We start from the raw sequence: 20,191 nt of genomic DNA, 5'->3' as shown, positions 1-20,191 counted from the left end.
AGCCTCCACGAGGCCTCAGGAAGCACCTACCTCGTCGGGGGTATCTTTCGCCTCAGGTTGTGTTGCAGCGGCCCGGCGGGCAAGGTTTCCAGCTCGAATGTTGCTAAGGTTGATCTGCCTCTCAGGAGGAGGCCCACCACGAGGCTGCCCTCGGACAATGATGGCACACCCTGAGAGGACCTAAGTGGAGGGAAAAAAAGAGAAAATTAGCAGTCTAGAGATAATATCGCCATAATATAGGTTGTTCAATACTGTATCTCCTACATCTAGAACGGTACTTGGCACCTTGGTGGCACTCAAATATCCATTGAATGACTAAATGAATAGGATTATTTTTACTTTTATAAGAGAAATACCTACATAAAACCTTGAGCCAGATTCTGAAATGACAGACCCACAAATACAAGTAGGACCTAAACAAACAACAGAAAATTCATAAAACACACTTTTTGGGGTGAAGAGGTATGTGAGACATGGAGACTAATAACCTTTCTAATTTCATTCCAACAAGCACCACCACTGTGTTCTTTTCAATTATTAAGAATTTAATGCCTCCATATACACATTCCATTCTAGGGTGGAAGCAAGCAAGGGAAGGCCTAAGAAAATGGGAAGCTGAAGGAAGAGGCCCCTACACACCATCTAGAAGGAGCTGAGTGTGCCCAAGGCTAATGTGGAAGCAGTGCAGCCAGAGCCCAGCGCTCACGCTTCCATCGTAGACAGTGCTCACAGCCTAGAAGTAATCTAGAAAACCCTTGCTCTACATGATTAAAACAGAAGAAATTAAGAAGCAGGTCAAGGCTCCCAAACGCAGTAGCTCTTTTCATCTCTATAATCAAAGGCACCAGGCACAGAACCCACTTGCAACTGTGAAAAGAGCTCTGAAGCTCACTGGTATTTAACTTTAAAACATTTTTAAGGGGAGAAAAAGGGAGGATTTCAAGTGGGAGAAGAGAAGAAGAGGCGTACAGAAAAAATGACAAACATCACCCAAGCTATTCAAGCTGTCATTGTTCAGCGAGGCACGATTTAACGAACAAGTGGGCTCCAGTGCTGGCTTCATAAGATCCGAAAGACGCTCATTTCCGTGCTTCAAAACAAGAAATAGCTGCCAAAGTTAGTAGATAGAAGGTTGGAGAGTTCTGCCAAGATAGAGCCCCGGGGTAGACAAGACCATGGAGTTCTCTGTAAAGGAATGGTCACTGGAAAGGAAGCTGAATCAAAAGAAGAAAGGAAGGAGCACAAAGAGAAGCCGCTCCTACATACATTTGCTTAGCTGACATTTCTCCCTCACTTCTCCACCTCAACTAATGCTTTAAGGTGTGAAATATTAATATAAATACAGAAGTAAATTAAACAAATATGTCCATGTTAAAAAATAAGATAAGCAAACAACTGAGTAACCACCATCCAAGTTAAGAACTAGAACACTGCCAGGACCTTGGGTTCCCTCTGTGCTCTGCTCTGCCTGTAGCCCCTTCTCTGTCACAATTATCCTGACCACTGTGAACATCCCCCCTTGTTTTTCTGTACAGTTGTACTAACTAGGTACACATCTCTACACAACATAGTTTCGTTTTTCCTATTTCTGAAGTCTATATAATGAGTCTACTGCATGACTCCATCAGTGGCTTGCTTCTTTTGCTCTTTCTGTCTTGGTAAAATTCACTGACATTAATGTTAAACACTAGTTTATTCACTTTCACAGCTGTATGGTATTTCATTGTATGCTTATACCACAATTCATTTACCCATTTCACTATCTTTTTACAGAAACTCTGTCCAACAAATACACACATGCCAATTTTTTAAGAAATAGTGCTCTGATTAATGTCTCAGTATCCCCAATGTCCTTGAGCACATAAACCTTGGTCTAAATGGCTCCTCCCTGGCTGTACCATGACACCATCTTCCTTATCCAGTTATAAGTCGTGCTCTTCATTCTTATCCTTTCTGACCAAGCATTATCAGCAATTAAACTCTACAGCTTCCAACCAAGCAGGCTTGCTAACAGCCTTTCCTGAGAACCCATGGGCATCATTCCTGGAAACTGACATTCTAAAAAGCTAAGCTTTCAAACAAAGCAAAGCCGGGAAAGAACAGGTATACTAGGGCAGAGGATGCTTGGTGTTCCTGAAATGAGAAGGGCCAAAGGAAGAAAAGAAAAAGAGCCTGGATCTGATTCATTTATAGTCAATCCTGTGTAAGTGGCACCAGCAAGAAGAGCACACACTGTAGAATACCTGTGGTTGAAATCATTCATACACAAACTCCAAATGCGGCTGAGGAGAGCCAAGCTGCATACTGCACACAAACCAGAGCACCTGCCTCCGACGCCTGCTCCTCAACTTCAGTCACCTTTTCACAAAAATAAAGCACTCCCAGGAGACCCAGTACCTCTTGGTAATAAGCCCAGTTGGGAAAGCGAGGCCCTTTTACAAGAAAACTCACCTTGGCTGATCAAGGTAAACTCTGATGAGTGAGCACTAGCCCAGGCGAGGAAACAATCCTTATTTCTCAAGTCTGAGAAAGACCACCACAAAGCTCAAGAACAGAACGACTAATGAGAAGACCCCCACCTTCCCCCTAAATATCAGGAAGGTGTTACCTCTAATGCCCCCACCTAGTAAACTAGATCCCTAGGAGGCAATGGGTCTATGACTATTACCCTGGCCCCATTAAGGGCTTTGGCAAACACCTTGTGCATAGCAATTTTGCAAAACTTCCTCTGTACATCCTCCCCTCTCCCTGAACGCTATTCTGAGGACTACTGCCAGAACTTCTTTGCATTATTGCACCAAATATGCCAGATAAGTCAATGCTTGAATCCATATTAGAGAGAAATGACTTTTACTTTATAGGTTGGCCCGACACCTTTTATATTACTGAGTATACAAATTCAAGCAGCAGTCACCAATTCAGCCTCCTAAGCAACAAGAACAGATATTCCTGTTTCCCCAGGAGGAGAGGACAGACGTGTACATCTTTCCTATGGAACTCTCCTCCCGTCATTTGGCCATGGTCTTGGTGGAGAGGTAGGAGAAGACTGTGTCCGCAGACCATTAAGAAAGGAATAGGGGCCGGCCCAGTGGTGCAGTGGTTAAGTGCGCACGTTCTGCTTCGGCAGCCCAGGGTTCGCCAGTTTGGGTCCCGGGCACGGACATGGCACCGCTTAGCAAGCCATGCTGTGGTAGGCGTCCCACGTATAAAGTGGAGGAAGATGGGCACAGATGTTAGCTCAGGGCCAGTCTTCCTCAGCAAAAAGAGGAGGACTGGGAAGGAAGAGGAGGCTGGCCCAGTGGCATGGTGGTTAAGTTTGCATGCTCTGCTTCAGTGGTCCAGGGTTCGCCGGTTTGGATCCCAGGAGCAGACCCAGCAGTGCTTGTCAAGCCATGCTGTGGCAGCAACCCACATAAAATAGAGGAAGACTGAAAACAGACGTTAGCTCAGAGCCAATCTTCCTCACAAAAAAAAAAGAAAGGAAGAGACCTGTCTACAATGGAAGAACTAGCTTCCTTCCTACTATTTATAAAACCTGAAATAGCTCAAAACACACTATACCTCCTTTTTGCTATCTCTCAATTTCATCTTCCAAATATTGCTAAATTCCCTCTACCTGTCTTACTTGTCAATAGCCTTTTTTTTTTAAGATTTTATTTTTTTCCTTTTTTTCCCCAAAGCCCCCCAGTACATAGTTGTATATTCTTAGTTGTGGGTCCTTCTAGTTGTGGCATGTGGGATGCCGCCTCAGCATGGCTCGATGAGCAGCGCCATGTCTGTGCCCAGGATTCGAACCAACAAAATACTGTGCCACCTACAGCAGAGCATGCGAACTTAACCACTCGGCCACAGGGCCGACCCCATCAACAGTCTTTACTCAAGTTCTTCCTCAATAAAAACATTTTAATGGCCTTCTCTTTTCTAAGGTCCCCCACCAAATAAAACCAAGGAGAAATAGCTTCTGGGGGGAAAAAAAATACTTACAATGTCTTTAACTATGAAAAAGACCAAGAGTCTATATATATCAACCTTAACTTGTATCTCCTCTGGCATCAGAACAAGTCATTTTTCCTCTGTGAAAGACCTGACAGCTAAGTTGATTATTTTTTGTAATTTTATTCATTGATTGATTCATTTATTTATGCAACACAAGTTTACTAAGTATCTACTATGTGCCAGACATTGTTCTAAGCAAGTGGCGTACCTGAGTGAACTAAGATAGACCAGAATGTCTGCTCTTGGAGACGTGACATTCTAAGTGGGGAGAGACAGACAATAAAGACAGCAAGTAAATAAAATTTACCATTTGTTTATCAGAATTTTAATTTCAGAATAATAATGTTAAGATTGAGAGGAAATTGTCACGGGTAATTGTTCTGCCAAAGCTGTATTGATTCATGTTGCAAACTTTCAGGGATGTGGTGATTATCCTTAATTGTTAATTTATAGGGCATAGAAAGCAAATCATATGGTAAGTGCTTTATCCAATTATATTAATAAAATGACATGTTCTAGAAAAATGATCTTAGCCCTACCTGATATAGTAGGAGGTCTGTGGAAACAGCTGTCACAATGAGTCAATTTGATTGAGGTTATGGATTAGACATTTCTCAGCTCTGCCAATAAAGGTTGCAGAGGGACACAGTGTGATTCAGAGGACCTGGCTTCAGGGCACAAGGCGGGTAGTGACAAAGGCTGAAACAAGCCAGCTGAGAAGAAAAATGGGGACTCAAACTGTTCAAACCCACTTATAGGTTTACTGGGAGATTCACCTACAGTGAAACACTTTATAGGAAACCACTAAAATGTTGCCCAGCAACAGCACCACCACATTAAATCTTCACTAGATCCTGATAAATGATTTGGTGCCTGTAACTCAAACTCCCAGACCACAGACACCAGAAAACAGAAAATTTCTTTTCGTGTGTGAGGAAGATTGGCCCTGAGCTAACATCTGTTTCCAATCTTCCTCTTTTTGCTTGAGGAAGACTGTCACTGAGCTAACATCTGTGCCAATCTTCCTCTATTTTATGTGGGATGCCACCACAGCATGGCCTGCCAAGCAGTGCTAGGTCTGTGCCTGGGATCTGAATCTACGGATCCCAGGCCGCAGAAGCGGAGTGCGTGAACTTAACCACTATGCCACTGGGCCGGCCCAGAAAACTTGTTAAATAAAAACCTAGCTTATACTATACTTAGGACAAAGAAAGTGACAGTATAGAAATCCATAATTATGTCAACTTAAAGCCAGCATTTTTTTCACAGCACCAAGAGCAAAAATCATCTTAGCCTGAGAATAGAATCTCATTAGCTGAGAATATCTTATTAGCCCTGCAAGGAGGACTGGCTTAACAGGTATACCGCCTGTTAAGATCTAACAGAAACATTTCAGCAGTATCTGTCAATATGAAGACCCAATATAAAGAATAAGGACAGCTACCTGATGAACACGAAAATGTTACAAAAAGGCCCAAGATAAACCCATATATTTGTGGTCAATTAATTTTCAACAAGGGTGCCAAAAAAGATAACTCAATTGGGAAAGAATCTTTACAACGAAAATGTGCTGGGAAAATTGGATATCGACATGCAAAAGAATGAAGTTGGACCACTACCTCACACCATATGCGAAAGTTACCTCAAAAAGTATCAGATACCTAAATGTAAGAGTTAAAAACTATAAAACTCTTAGAAGAAACCATAGGTGTAAATCTTCATGATCTCCGATTAGTCAACAGTTTCTTAGATATGACACCATCTTAGAAAGCAAAAACAAGATAAACTAGACTTCATCAAAATCAAAAACACTGTGCTTCAATGGATACTATCAAGAAAGTGAAAAGACAATATTTTACAAAACATATCTGATTATTCTAGATATGAGACCCATAAGAACTAATATAACTCAATAATAAAAAGATAACCCAATTAAAAATTGGGCAAAGGATTTGAATAGACATTTATCCAAAGAAGATACAAAAATGGCCAATAAGCACAGGAAAAGATACTCAACATCATTAGTCATAGGGAAATGCAAATCAATGTCACAATGACATATCACTTCACAGCTACTAGGATGGCTATAATCACTAAGACTATAAACAAGTGTTGGCAAGGATATGAAGAAATTACAACCTTTATACATTGCTGGTGATGCAGTTACTTTAGAAAAAAGTCTGGCAGTCCCTCAAAAGTTAACCAATGAGTTATCATATGATCTAGCAATTCTACTCCTAGGTATCTACCCAAGAGAAATAAAACATGTATACAAATGTTCCTGCAACACGGTTCATTAGAGCCAAAAAGAGTGGAAGCAACCCAAATGTCCATCAACTGACGAATTTGATAAAATGTGGTATATCCATAAAATGGAATATTATTCAGGAATAAAAAGAAATGAAGTACTGATGGATGCTACAGCATGGATGAACCTTGAAAACCTTAAACTAAGTGAAAGATGCCAGAGAGTAAAAGCCACATATTGAATGATTCCATTTATATGAAGTACCCAGAAGAGGCAAATCCATAGTGACAGAAAGTAGATTACTGGTTCCCAAGGGCTAGAGGAGGGGAGAATAAGGAGTGACAGCTAATGGGAACAGGGTTTCTTTTTCTTTTGAGTACTGATGAAAACGTTCTAGAATCAGACGGTGGTGACAGCTGTGTGAATACAGTAAAAACCACGGAACTGTATACAGTAAAAGGGTGAATTTTATGTGAATTTATTTCAATAAAAAAATGTTACGGTCCAATGCGGAAGTACAAAAACCTGAGGACATAAAATATATATTTCACTATAGAGGACTTCCATATCTTGCAGGAGGATTAGATACTTAGCTGAACAACACTAACAAAAACGTTTTTAAAAGGCAGCTGACTCAGAACCCAAAGTCAGGCATGGTGACTCACCACAGAATGGAGGGCTACTGTAAACTTTCAAGTCCTCTAGAAATAACAAGGTAGAAGTCACAGGAAGGAAGCACAACTTAGTGAAATCTACAAAGCTCTAAAAAGGAGGAAAATGGCTGAAAACAATACAAGCTTTTTCTGAGAAACAATACAGCAAGTAAATGAACTCTCCCTCTGCGGCACAGAAAGGAGAGCCAGGAAAGGCAGTGGGCTGAAAGGTCCACGGTGCCATCTGGAAGCCTGCAGCTGCCACAGCGCACAGGCTGCACGTGGAGGGGCTGCATGTCGGAGTGACCAGGAAGCAGGCCAGAGACTTCTTTGGGCAAGGTGTTTTCTCCCCCTAAAAATACATACCATCGGGGGATGCAGAAGGAGCTGTTGTGGATAGGGTAGGAAAGGTTTTATTAAACACACTTTAATGAAGCAAAAAACTTCTAAAGAAACGAAATTAAAGCAAGACTAAGGAGAACAATTTAAATTGGGAAATTTTCAGAAAGTATACCAGGAAAAAGCATCCTGGCAGCCAGAGCTGTTGCCTCCACAGGAAGAACCATCTCTTGAAAATTAAAAAGTCATTTAGACAAAGAGCAAGCAATCCCAAAAGAACATGAGCTGTGTGGTCTGGGAGGTCTTTCCCAGTATCCCTGCCAACGCAGCCAGCTTCTTCTTCCTCTGGCAGGCACAAGAGGCAAACCTAAATTAGAGGGCCCAGCATTCAAACTCAATAAACTGGAGGCCCACGGCCTCACAGCACGCTGCTTCACTTGCTCTGGGAGCACCAGCACATTCAGCAGAGACAAGCAGAAGCGGCTGCTCCGGGGCCAGCTGTACCACAAATTGGGCCTTGGTTTGGAAATAGGAAAGTTTAAATCTCAGAGGGACTATAACGATCTACAGAGAGAGGGCAGCTAAAAGAGCACTTAGTCTGGGCCTCATCAATCTGAAGTCCCTCAATCCTGATGTGCCACTATGCCACATGTAGAAACAAGCATTTGGGGAGCTGGTGTCTATTAAAATGGTATCTGAGGTTACCTGTTGATTAAATCTTTTTCCCCAATTAAAATGTCCATTTATAGGGGCTGGCCTCGTGGCCGAGTGGTTAAGTTCGTGCGCTCCGCTGCAGGCGGCCCAGTGTTTTGTTGGTTCGAATCCTGGGTGCGGACATGGCACTGCTCATCAGACCACGCTGAGGCAGCATCCCACATGCCACAACTAGAAGGACCCACAACAAAGAATATACAACTATGTACCAGGGGGCTTTGGGGAGAAAAAGGAAAAATAAAATCTTTAAAAAAAAAAAAAAATGTCCATTTATAAGTGCCAGCAGACCAGGTGTCATAAATTAAATCACTAAGCAAGGTAAAGCTTCCACAAAAGCTGGCTGCCCCAAATCAAGCCAATGCTTATTAACTACTACCATATGCAAGAGACTCAGAGTCCAATATTACAAAAGAACACCCAAAAACGAGACACAAAGGAAGAAAACTTCAGAATGGTAAAAAAGCAGAATTGGAAAACTACAGCCCACTGGCCAAATCCGCCCTACTGCCTGTTTCTGTACAACCCACAAGTTAAAAATGGTTTTTACATTTTTAAATGGTTGGGGAAAAAAAAAATCCGAAGAAGGATATTATGTAATACATGAAAAAGAGCTTGAAATTCAAATTTCAGTGTCTGTATATAAAGTTTTATTGGAACACAGTCAAGCTTGTTCGCTTCCGTAACTGTCTAGGGCCGCCTTCGCACCGGAACGGCAGAGTTGGGTAGTTGCGACAGAGACCGTATGGCCTGCAAAGCCTCAAATATTTACTACCTGGTCCTTTACAGAGTCAGTTTGCAAACCCCTGATATAAAACATGACAAGGGAGTGAGATGAAAACTAGTCTTATGGTAGTCTAAATAGCAAGTGCACAGCAAAAAAATTCTGGATTACCAGTTCAAGTTATACAAACTGCTCATTTTTATCATCAGAGAAGAACAGTTGTATATGGTAGTAAGAATTTAGTTTCAGGATCAAATCACTATCAGTGGGGACCTTTGCAAGTTACTCAATTGGCTCTATTAGCCTCAGTTTCCTCATCTATAAATAAGAATATCCATGAAAGTGGTTATGAAACTTAAAAGAGAATAAGGCACTTAGCATTGAGGCTGGCCCAAAGACCCCATAAATAATAGCAAATATTGTTATAAGAAATGGCTCAAAGTGTGGTCTGAAGTAAAGACTGGAAGACTATGTACGACAGAAAAAGATGGACATTTCCTCTCAAGGTATAAAATTAAAAATCAAAACCATGGAAGTTTTCCCACCACTGAATTCAGCGAGAAAGAATTAGATAATCTATAATCTAGTTTCCCTACTTTATCAGCTAAGATACTCACTCTCTAGGAAAGTGGATTTAAGTGCTTCTGTCAGAATCTCTGTCCTCAGAGGTAATGGTAATTAAGTATCAAGTCTGAAGTCTGCACTGAACTTCACACTTGACAAAGTGTGTTGGCAAGCACAGCCTCAGATAACCATGAAATCTGAAATCAGGTAAGTCTTGAGTTTGACCACAAACTCAAGTGAAAATCATTCCAAACATTGTGATATTCTCTCATCTATGAACGAGGGTAATACTACTACCATCTTCCCTGGTTGTTACAATGAAGTGAGATGGAGATGCCTCACAGGCCCCGACACCTAGTAGGAACTTAAGAAACGTTAAGAGCACTTCGGTCTCTCTTGCCTTCCCTCCCTACTCTCGACCCCTCTTCATCCTCACAACGCTCTGAGGAAACAGGGAAGGCACTGTTACCTCATTTTACAGCTGAGGAAACTGTGGTACAGTTAGATGATGGCATCAGAGCTAGAACACAGGTTTTCCCAGTGCGCTTTCCAATAAACTCCAAAGACTAAATATACAATATGAGAACTAAACTCATGACTTACATAAAAGAACACCAAGGCTGTAACTTAGGCCCTGCACAAATAAAGCCTCCCCATGAAAGAAGTGACTCAGTCTCCTGGGAGCTAGTACCAGGATGGTCCCCAGGATGACAGTCTCTGCAGAGCCATGTGCTTACTACTCAACACTGACCTCTGCTGTGGTCAAGGACCAGGAGATCACAACACAGTTACTCAGAAATAAGAGAGCTCTGAAACACTATATGACGGGCAAATGCAAAATATCATTTCAGAGAAATCCATTGCAGTTGTCAAAACAAAGTTTTTCAGGGGCCGGCCTAGTACTGCAGTGGTTAAGTTCACACACTTCACTTCAGCAGCCCAGGGTTCGCCAGTTTGGATCCTGGGCGCAGACCTAGCACCAATCATCAAGCCATGCTGTAGCAGGCGTCCCACAAATAAAGGAGAGGAAGATGAGCATGGATATTAGCTCAGGGCCAGTCTTTCTCAGCAAAAAGAGAAAGATTGGCAGCAGATGTTAGCTCAGGGCTAATCTTCCTCAAAAAAATGAATAAATAAATAAATAAATAAATAAAATTTTCCAGAGCAAGCAACAGTCACACGTGAAAATTACCAAAGGAAGAAGCAAAAATTAACTGACTCCAGAACATACAAAAGATTGTCACTCAAGATTATCACTACAGGACTTTGACCCCTCTACCAAAAGGTTAAGAGTCCAGTGCTCAGCTCTTAAATGTAAAGGAGAATTACTGCGGAGATCAGGACTTTCCATTGGAGATTTCACTGGCTTAAGTTTTAAGTGGTCCCCAGAGGTGGCCCTAAAGTGTCCTAAGTACAAAGAAAGCTGCTGTGATGTGCCTTACAGAGGAAATATGTGTGAGGTAAGTTTCATTCAGGCATGAATTACGGTGCTGTTGATCTTAAGTTCAATGTTAATGAATCAACAGTATCTATTAAATAACTGTCTTTAGGGGCTGGCCCCGTGGCCGAGTGGTTAAGTTCGCGCCCTGCTGCAGGCGGCCCAGTGTTTCATTGGTTCGAATCCTGGGCGCGGACATGGCACTGCTCATCAGACCACGCTGAGGCAGCGTCCCACATGCCACAACTAGAAGGACCCACAACGAAGAATATACAAAACAACTATGTACGGGGGGCTTTGGGGAGAAAAAGGAAAAAATAAAAAAAATCTTTAAAAAAAAAAAAAAAACTGTCTTTAAACAGAAGCACAGAGAACAAGGTTATATATCTATCACTCGATGAAAATGTGGTGACCAGAGGCTCACAGGAACCTAACCCTGTAATTCTCATAGAAGCAATGGTCCCGTATTCACCAATTCAGTGTTTGCAACTTTACAGAACAAAACTATCATGAACAATGACTGTCTGTAATAAACACAGAGAGGACGATAAGGCAACTGGGCACTCTGAGTGAAGAAGACAAAGGAGTTACTTGTAACATTCTCGCAACTTTTCTGTAAGTTTGAAATTATTTCAAAATAAAGTTAAAAAGCTTTTTAAGGTGCTAAACTTATACTACAGGCGCTTTAGAGCCTCGATGACAACGCAAACAAATCATTAGAACTGGATCTCACTGGCGGTTTTCAAAGTTTGTCTCTCCCCACCTTATCGTTCCCCTCCCTCCCTAAGCACGCGCAACTAAGAAAATGAACGTCAAACTATTATTGTGTTGCGAGGACCACATCTTTCAATGTGACCCATTCACTGCTTCAAGTTCTTCTTCCAAATGAAACAAAATGCTGGATGCTTTCAAATCACAGAATTCAAAACTTCTCTGAGCACAGAGTTCAAAAGGGCTGTGGCCTCCAAAAAGGATCCCCACCAGATAACTGGCTGAGGAAGGAAGAGGGGATCTCCCTAAAACCTCCTTCCCACACTAGTTATCTGGTGGGAATTCGTTAAATTTACATACGTGATCTAATTAAGTTTTCTATTTAGAAAAGCCAGAAATCCCTTAATGTCTCAAAAGTCTTGAGAAACAGAACTGATTGAGAACATTTTATAAGAGGCAAGAGTACCACAGATATTTTTGGTTTAAGTGAAGGCTTGTAATCTTGGTTGTAATCTCTTCACCCCTGGGAGTTGGCTTTATTATCAGAAAGGAATCAGGTTATCAAAAACAATGCCTGAGTCCCCCACTCTAATCTAGAAACAAAGAGAAAGATGTTTTGCAAAACGCAGAGAATTTCTCTATATCAATTTGCAAGACACTGGATCTTGAGTTTAGGATTTTATTTTCTTTTGTCCTTACTAAACCCTAAGACTTCCTCTTTCAGTCCCCCCACCTTTGACCTTCTCTACAATGCAGGCTGTCCGGGTCACAATGCAAGGACAGCAGTCCCCCATACCCATAGCTTCCCTTTCCCCGGTCTCCATTATCCATGGTCAACCACGGTCCAAAAATATTAAATGAAAAATTAAAGAAATAAACAATTCATAAGTTTTAAATTGTGCACCATTCTGAGCAACATGACGAAATCTCCAGTCATCCTGCTCTGTCCCACCCAGGACTTGAAATCATCTGTCTGTCCAGGCAGACGAAGCTGTATAGACTACCTGCCCGCCCATTAGTCACTTAGTAGCTGTCTTGGTTAACAGGTCAAGTGTCACCTGTATTCAATTCACCCTTATTTTACTTAATGACCCCAAAGCACAAGAGCAGTGATGCTGGCAATTCGGACATGCCAAAGAGAGGCCGTAAAGTGTTTCTTTTGAGTGAAAAGGTAAAAGTTCTCAATAAGAAAAGAAAAATATCGTATGCTAAGGTTGCTAAGATCTATGGTAACTTTTATTACAGTATACTGTTACAACTTTTATTTTATTATTAGTTATTGTTGTTAATCTCTTACTCTGCCTAATTTATATATTAAATTTTATCAAAGGTATGTACGTATGTATAGGAAAAAACATAATATATAGGGTTTGGTACTATCCGTGGTTTCAGGCATCCACTGGGGGTCCTGGACCATATCCCCCACGGATAAGAGGGGACTACTGTAGCATTTTCAGCCAACAGGTGGAGGGGACAGGAAGAATAAGAGTGTCTACTGCTAACCAGCTACAGTTTGAAAGCAGTGACCAGTTACATCACTGCCCCCACCACGGCTACAGACTGGGAGGAAAAACGACCCAGGCGAATGCCATCATCTTTCAACTGAAACAAAAGAACAAAAAGGGGAGAAGGAGAAAGATGCACAGAAAGCCTCTAACAGAAATTACAGACCAGCAATCAGCTGAGAGCTTGTTAGAAATATAGACTCTCAGACCCAATCTGAACCTAGTGAATCAGAATCTGCATTTTAACAAGATCCTCAGGAGACAGGTATGCACAACAAAGTTATTAATTCCCCGCCTCTTTGTTCCCCACTCTGTCTGCCTGGCTCAGACACATGTTCTCCAGCAAATTCAGCTTAAATTGTTTCTCCAAAGGGGCCTTTCCAATCCCTAGACTAGGTCAGATCGCCCTGCTATATATGCTCTCTGACAGCTCTCTGCTTCTTGCCAAGGAATTCACCACAACACTAAACTGTGTTAATTGGTTAGTATCAGTTTTCCTCTCTATGCTGCAAGCTACGTAAGGGCAAGGACCATGCCTATCTTATTCACCATGGTGGCCCCAGAGCCCAGAACAAGACCAGAGAGAAAGTAAACATTCAATAAGTATTTTTTGAATAAAGGAATGGCCCTACTATGTATCAAGCACAGTGCTAGACTCTGGAGAGAGGGGACAGAAACAATTAAGACACATCCTTGTCCTTAAGCAGCTCATAGCTTAGTGGATTTTTGCTGAAGCTAACAAGAACCAAGCTCTTAAGAGCATGTGCTGCACTCACAGCTGCTTTTCCTAATTCTCTGCCAAATGACAACAGGTAGCCCAAACGTGCTCCAAAGCCTTCCACCCACTCAGCAGGACCTACAGGCAAGCACGTCCTGGCCCATTCCTCCCCACATCTAGGATTCTCCATTCCCAGAGTTCAACACCTGTCCAGCCTCCTCCTCCCTCTGCCCCCTCTAATGCAACTCCACTTGTCTTCAGCATCATTTCATTCTCCCCTAGGAAGTTCATTTCTGGGAACATTTTCTTCAGCCCACTTCCCTCATCAGTCCTCTTATTATGAGGTGTCGAATTTCCCTTGTTACCTCCTCCAAGAACATCTTACCTAACTCATTTCTAACCAGTCAAGTGATTATTTCCTGTGAGCTGTCAAGTCTATTCTCAACGGGAACCACTCAAATCTATATCCCAGACCACAATGGAGAATCTCCCAATTAACTGTTCAATATTCAATTGCCTTCCCACTTTTCTCAGCCACTTCCTATATGCCCCAAAGGGATACTCTGTGTCTGAGCAAATGCTATCATCTCTTCTGATTATATTCTCCATGATTCTTATATTTATTTTTGTTTAACAGACAAGAATCTCTCGGTAGATTTACATCCCAAAGCCCACATCCAAATACCAAGGTAACAAAAACAAATCTGAATGTCTAAACTGATAGCAGTGAGAGAGTAATACTTCCTTTTATCTTCAGGGAAGAAGTTCACAGAAAAATATAAGTGGATAAGCAAAGAACACACTGCAACAGGGAGGGAGGTGCTCAGTGGAGAAGGCACAAGCAAGCTTAGGGCTACATCAAGCCAGGTCACAGCTATCTCGACAGGCTCCTAATCCACGCCCCTCCCCAAGCAGATGCCAGTTGGAGTACAATGTAGCCACTAAAAACATCAAATTCTAGACTGTATGACTTTGATGTAAAGGTCTATTCTAAGCATTGTCTGTGCACAAAGTATTACAGGTGTGTTCTTGGCCTGTCATGAGAAGGGTTAACATTCCACGGACGGTGCCTTCTGAATATTTTCTGCATCCCAACCTGTAACAGTGTTTACCCAACAATGATGGACTGGAGCCTTCGTCCAAAGAGTTGGTTTGGGGACTACCAGAAATCTTAAAGCACTTTAAGAAGTCACTGATTGTTTTCTTAAACACTTCAAAATATACATTCCTAGGGTATCTGGCCTCAGCCTATTCTGTGGGTTTCAAATAACTGACGCAATTTTTTTGTTCACATACATTTTGTATACATGTTCCCTCTGTGCATCAGAGTTACTACATGAGGGCATATATGTGAGAGGAAGGTTGAAGATTTTATTTCTCTGAAACTTATGTTCTGGTATTGAAGGTATAGGAGGTAACTCTCCAAAGACATAGGTCTTCTGCTAAGGAAACCCAAAAGGAAGTGTTCCTGATGGCAAAAAGACTTTTCCTCTTCCCTTAAGGAGCAAATTGGAGGTGAAGCAGAGGTTGCCAAGGCAGCGTGGAGACGCCTGGGACTGCATTACAGGGGCTACTCAGTTAATGGAGTCTGCACATCCAGCCCCGATCCCCAAGCCCACCGCTTAATTCCGACTCTCTCCTCCTCCCCAACTCCAATGCTCACAGGACAAAGTACAGTCACAATTCTCAATTCAGGGAGGTGGAGAGAGCAGCTATGACTAGCCACCATGGCTATAGCTGTTGTCATCTCTTATTTCTCCTCCTCACAGCACTGCCATCACCACGTCCACGAGCAAAAAGTACATCTGTACGAAATATCAAATCAGAGTCCAGTGATAAAAGGGGTGTAGACCAGACACAGCTAAATGAAAGTATATCAGAGATCCTGAAATATCCTAGAGAAATGAAGACTATTGCATTTACTATTCCTTAGGTTTGCTTCCATAAAGCCATGGGCATTTTTTCTTAGAACTAACCTACAGCAAGAGGGATGCTAGGTTATTAGCATAATACTCAGTACTACTTAGAGTAAATCATCTCTAAAGAATACCTAATATATTTATTTTGGTTTATAGAACTTGAGGAAGTAATTCAACTTCTATGCTACCCATGAAAAGAATTAATTTTCCCATGTTATCGCCCAAACTTGTTTGGAAACTTTTCCTATGTGCAATGTTGACAGTCGATTTTAGATGTCAAAATAAAGAAGTCCCAATCACAAATCTACCATAAACAGTTCAGAGTCCTTTATTGCTAAGTTAAGGTACCATCTCAGGATTCTCCTTATCACTAGAATCCTAGGGACACTTTGATCATGAAGGAATAGAAACAGAAGTCCCTAATCATCTAACACAGCTGGAGATCACAAGACAAGCAGTCACTCCTTCCCCACTCTACAGCTCCTCAAGAAGCCAAGCAGAGGGCTATGTGGCCACAATCTGGAACGTGCTTGTGATATCTTCACCATAGGTATTGTCCAGAAGAGACCCCCTTTCTACTAAAAACAACCATAACACTCTGCTTGCCCTATGCTAAGTAATGTACAGCCCTGTGACTCCCCTCACAATTTTGTGGGGGGAGGGGGGCACCCTCTCCAATGAATAACAAAATAAATGAACTTCTTTAATATATAAAGCATAAAAATATCAAATAAAAGTTTATGGGCAGCTCAGACTCGTAGGTATCTTTACAATTAGCCTTGTGCCATCACCCACTTTCAAAAGAGTTCCCGTTCCTCAGATAATCTGAGTCCCAAGTTTATTATTCTCTCTACATCAGCTAATCAAAGAAACATATCTTCTTCTGACACGAGAGTGAGAGAGGTACTTTCATTAAGAGCACCCACACAGGACCTCTTAGGAATTCAATGGAAACCCATCAGTCCAGCTAGCAGCCCTACACGGCCTTGCTATGTAACAGAAAATTATTCCTCTAGAGCTAAAATGCAAGGACTGACACAGGGCAGCGCAGGCTTAACCAGGAGCTGCACCTCTGCCCCACAGAGAGCCTGCGGGAGGTCTCAGGAGATACTAAAGCTCTCACAGGAGAGGAGTTTAACAAGATAACTGGGCTTTTAAGTAATAGAGGCAGCCTCCCGGCCTCTGGGCTGTGAAAGGGTTCACCTGCCAACAGTAATAACACCAGCAATTACTGCACACAGAATAACAGATCTCAGCGGGATTCCAGGACCCAGAGACTCCAGAGTCTCCCTCTCCCTTACATGCAGAGGGAAGGAAAGGGAGGCAAAGAATGCACTCCTTTTCATGAAGACCTGGAAGAGTCCTATGAGGTAAGCAGATAAATTTCACTTGGCATAATGAGTCACTGTTTTGGGTTGGTGCAAAAAAAAAAAATTCCCCTGGTATTAAAGGCTATAAAACAATGGAATTTCCCTCCTGGAATAGAATTCATTAGGTTTAAAAGTTCACTGGAGTCGGCCGGGTGGTACAGTGGTTAACTCCATGCACTCCACTTCAGCGGCCCAGGTTTGCAGGTTCGGATCCCCGGCATGGACGTAGCACCACTCGTCAAGCCATGCTGTCACAGCACCCCATATAAAAAATAGAAGAAGACTGGCACAGATGTTAGCTGAGTGACTATCTTCCTCAAGCAAAGAGGAAGACTGGAAACAAACGTTAGCTCAGGGCCAATCTTCCTCACACACAAAAAAAGTTTACTAACATCACATTAGTGTATTCTGGAGATGGAAACAAAAACTCAGAAGACTTATTTTTTGTTCCTTTCTCTACCACAAACTTCTAGGAACCCTTAGTCATTTTAGGCAAGTTGCCTTAACCTTGAATATTGAATCCAGACTGTTCACAGCTGCTTTCAAGAACATCTGTGTATTCCCACCTGTACTTACCCATTTCTCCTGCCTTTTATCTCATCCATTTTATTGCTTTGTCTGTCAAGACCTGTCACTTTCACCACCTCCCCAGAAAAGATTTTGAAAATAAACTGATCTGAAACTATCACAGCTCACTTTTCCAATTCACTCACTTCTCCAAGAAAACTATCAGTGTTTAAATTCACAAGTTCTCCTTTCCACCATAAAACAAAGCTACCTGACTCAAGTTAGCAGCAACAATTTAACGAGACTGACAACTAAAACCTCATCAGCCCACAGCTGTACCCAGAATCAAGCGCACAGCCTGCAGTCTCAGGCCGAGGCTACCTACTCTCCATAAAAGGCTATCTTCTCCACCAGGAGGCCCTCCTCCTTTCAGGCCATCCCAGCAACTAGACTTACAGAACCATCTCCCTTCTGTTGTACTGATCTCTGTGAACTGTGCACCCCCCACTCTTTCTCCCAGATTTGACTGCTCTTACTAAACCCACTAAGTGTACATTTTATCACTCAAATCAGGACACTCTGAGAGTGAAAAACGGGTGTTACTGAGAATTATGCCAAGACAACAGGTGTGAACCACAAAGCCCTGTCCTTACAAAGTGGCTGAAGCGAGGTAAAGGGCAGTTCCTTGCAAAGAACCAATTTATGCTGGTTCTACACATCGTTCTTCCCTGGGAGACTGCCGGTTTGGGGAGTTGGCAAGGAGGACCAGAAAACCCCCAAACAAATTTTTTTGTTTTACATTGTAGTGAAAAGTTTGTTCTAAATATATCAACTTCGAGTTTTGATAAGTGTTGTTTCTCTGGTGGGGGGAGAGACACAGTGATAAGCATACTGGAGGAGGGAGATGAAACGCAGGCCTGTCCCAGAGTACCAGAGGCTAGAGGTTGTTGAGAGGAAATACAACTTTGCGTGTCGTATTTTTGCCTAACTAGCCACCTGTGCCACTGAACAACTACATTCACACCACAACTGCAGCTTTCCACACATTACCTAAATCTGTTTAATCTTTCCTAATAGTTCAATGGATGATACCTCTGAAGCTCAGAAGAGTTACACATTTGCCAGTGCACATGTTTCTGCTATACCAGGGGTTCTCAGACTTTTAAATTTCACAGACCGTGGTTCCCCAACCCCTAAAATTTAGGGACTGACATGTTATCTACTTTTTATTTCTGCCCAGGACATTAAAGAAAACAAATGTCATCACATTACTTAAAAAGTAATGGATATTTTAGCAAAAGAAAAGGAGAAGAAATATAATCTCAAAACTAAAGCCAATCCTTTAAATTGAGCAACTTTAATATCACAAAACTTGCCAGATGTTCTTATTCCTCTCATTTTACCTCAGCCAGTCCCACTGTCATCCCCATCCAACTTGGGGATGGATATGGAAACTGCTGGACCACTAATATCAGCTAATAGTTACTGAACACCACATGTGCTAGACACAGTCCTGAGCGTTTTACACGCGTCCTATCATTTAATCAGCAACAACCTCATGAGGCAAGTACTGTTATTATGCCCGTTTACAGGCAAAGCTGGAACATGAAGCGGTAAAATTTCTTCCCCAAGGTTATATGGCTAGTCATCAGTGAAGCCAATGAGCTGAACCACGGCCACCCCAGAAAATCAGTTCAATTCTTTCTCAAGACACAAGTTATGTCTCTGTTTCCCCAAGTGTGGGCTTGTTTTTTTTTTTCAAAAAAAAAACCTTGTTTTAGGTGGTTTACAAACACTATATGTGCCAGCATTTGATACTTACACATACATAAGAACTGTGCCCTTTTCAATTCTCTTTCAATTCTTCCTATTAAATGCAGAAGAAATTTCAGTTTGGTGGCAGGAAGCCTTTAGCACCTCTCCACCACTTGTTAAACTTCCTTCAGGGCCCTCTGCAAAACACAGTACCTAGCTAGAATTTAGTAACATTTTGTTTTCACTGTGGGTCTTTTTAAAGGTACTTTCTAGTTATGGCAAGTAATACTAGACTTCCATTTTTACTAGTGAAACTAAGCTTCCTTTTAAAATAATATTTCAATTTAAAAACAGCTGATTGTCCAAGAGATTTTCAAACTAAATAAAAGTAGAGGTAGTGCTCTGATCCACTAAAACCATGGTGGGGGTACACGCACCTGAAGCCTGGGGAACCTTGGGTAAACCATTACCAGGGCTGGGATCGGCACTTGACTGAAAGGCTGCGAAACTGACTCCCCTGGTTGGTCTCTCCACACAACTCTAAAACTGGCAGGGTTTCCCAACATGGGACCCGGCCCTGCCTACCACCACCCCTGCTCCACTCCCCTCTCCACCGTCTTATCCAATAAGAACAAGAAAAAAGAGGAGGAGCTATGTGCCAGCCTGTAGGAAAAAGTCACACTTCTCACACGACCTTGCCTCTCACCTCCTCATGTCACCTGTAGTTGCAGACTCCTTTAGTCATGGAGTTCTCTAGAACCCAGGGAAAGTGGATGAGGCTAAAGCTCAAAGAGCCCACTCTCCTTTAAATGCTAAGAACTTAAAACACCTGGGGGCTTCAAACAATTAAAAAGTAGTGATTTAATGATCCCCAGGTACCAGGCCCTGCCCTCCACTGAACAGTCAAAGTGGTTTTCAAGGATACTCTGACTAGGGAAATAAGACCACTAAACATGAAATGATTAATGAGATGCTAAGCACTATTTTGCCCTAAATTGTATCCAAGATAGTACTTGTAAGAAATAAACAAGTG

The 20,191-nt window shown here is 42.1% G+C and overlaps 1 protein-coding gene across 1 annotated transcript in view; it reads right to left on the bottom strand.

Moving 5' to 3' along the window:
- SND1 (staphylococcal nuclease and tudor domain containing 1) overlaps positions 1–20,191 on the bottom strand; it is a 407,468-nt gene that overhangs the window by 377,952 nt on the left and 9,325 nt on the right. Inside the window, exon 2 of the mRNA XM_008509590.2 lies at positions 31–180. Coding sequence (XP_008507812.1) covers positions 31–180 — 150 coding nt within the window. The remainder of the gene's footprint in view (positions 1–30; positions 181–20,191) is intronic.

Source organism: Equus przewalskii, chromosome 4 (assembly GCF_037783145.1).
Source record: "Equus przewalskii isolate Varuska chromosome 4, EquPr2, whole genome shotgun sequence".
Lineage (NCBI taxonomy): Eukaryota > Metazoa > Chordata > Mammalia > Perissodactyla > Equidae > Equus > Equus przewalskii.
The sequence above is the reverse complement of the archived record's forward strand: the minus strand, read 5'-3'. Positions and strand labels throughout refer to the sequence as shown.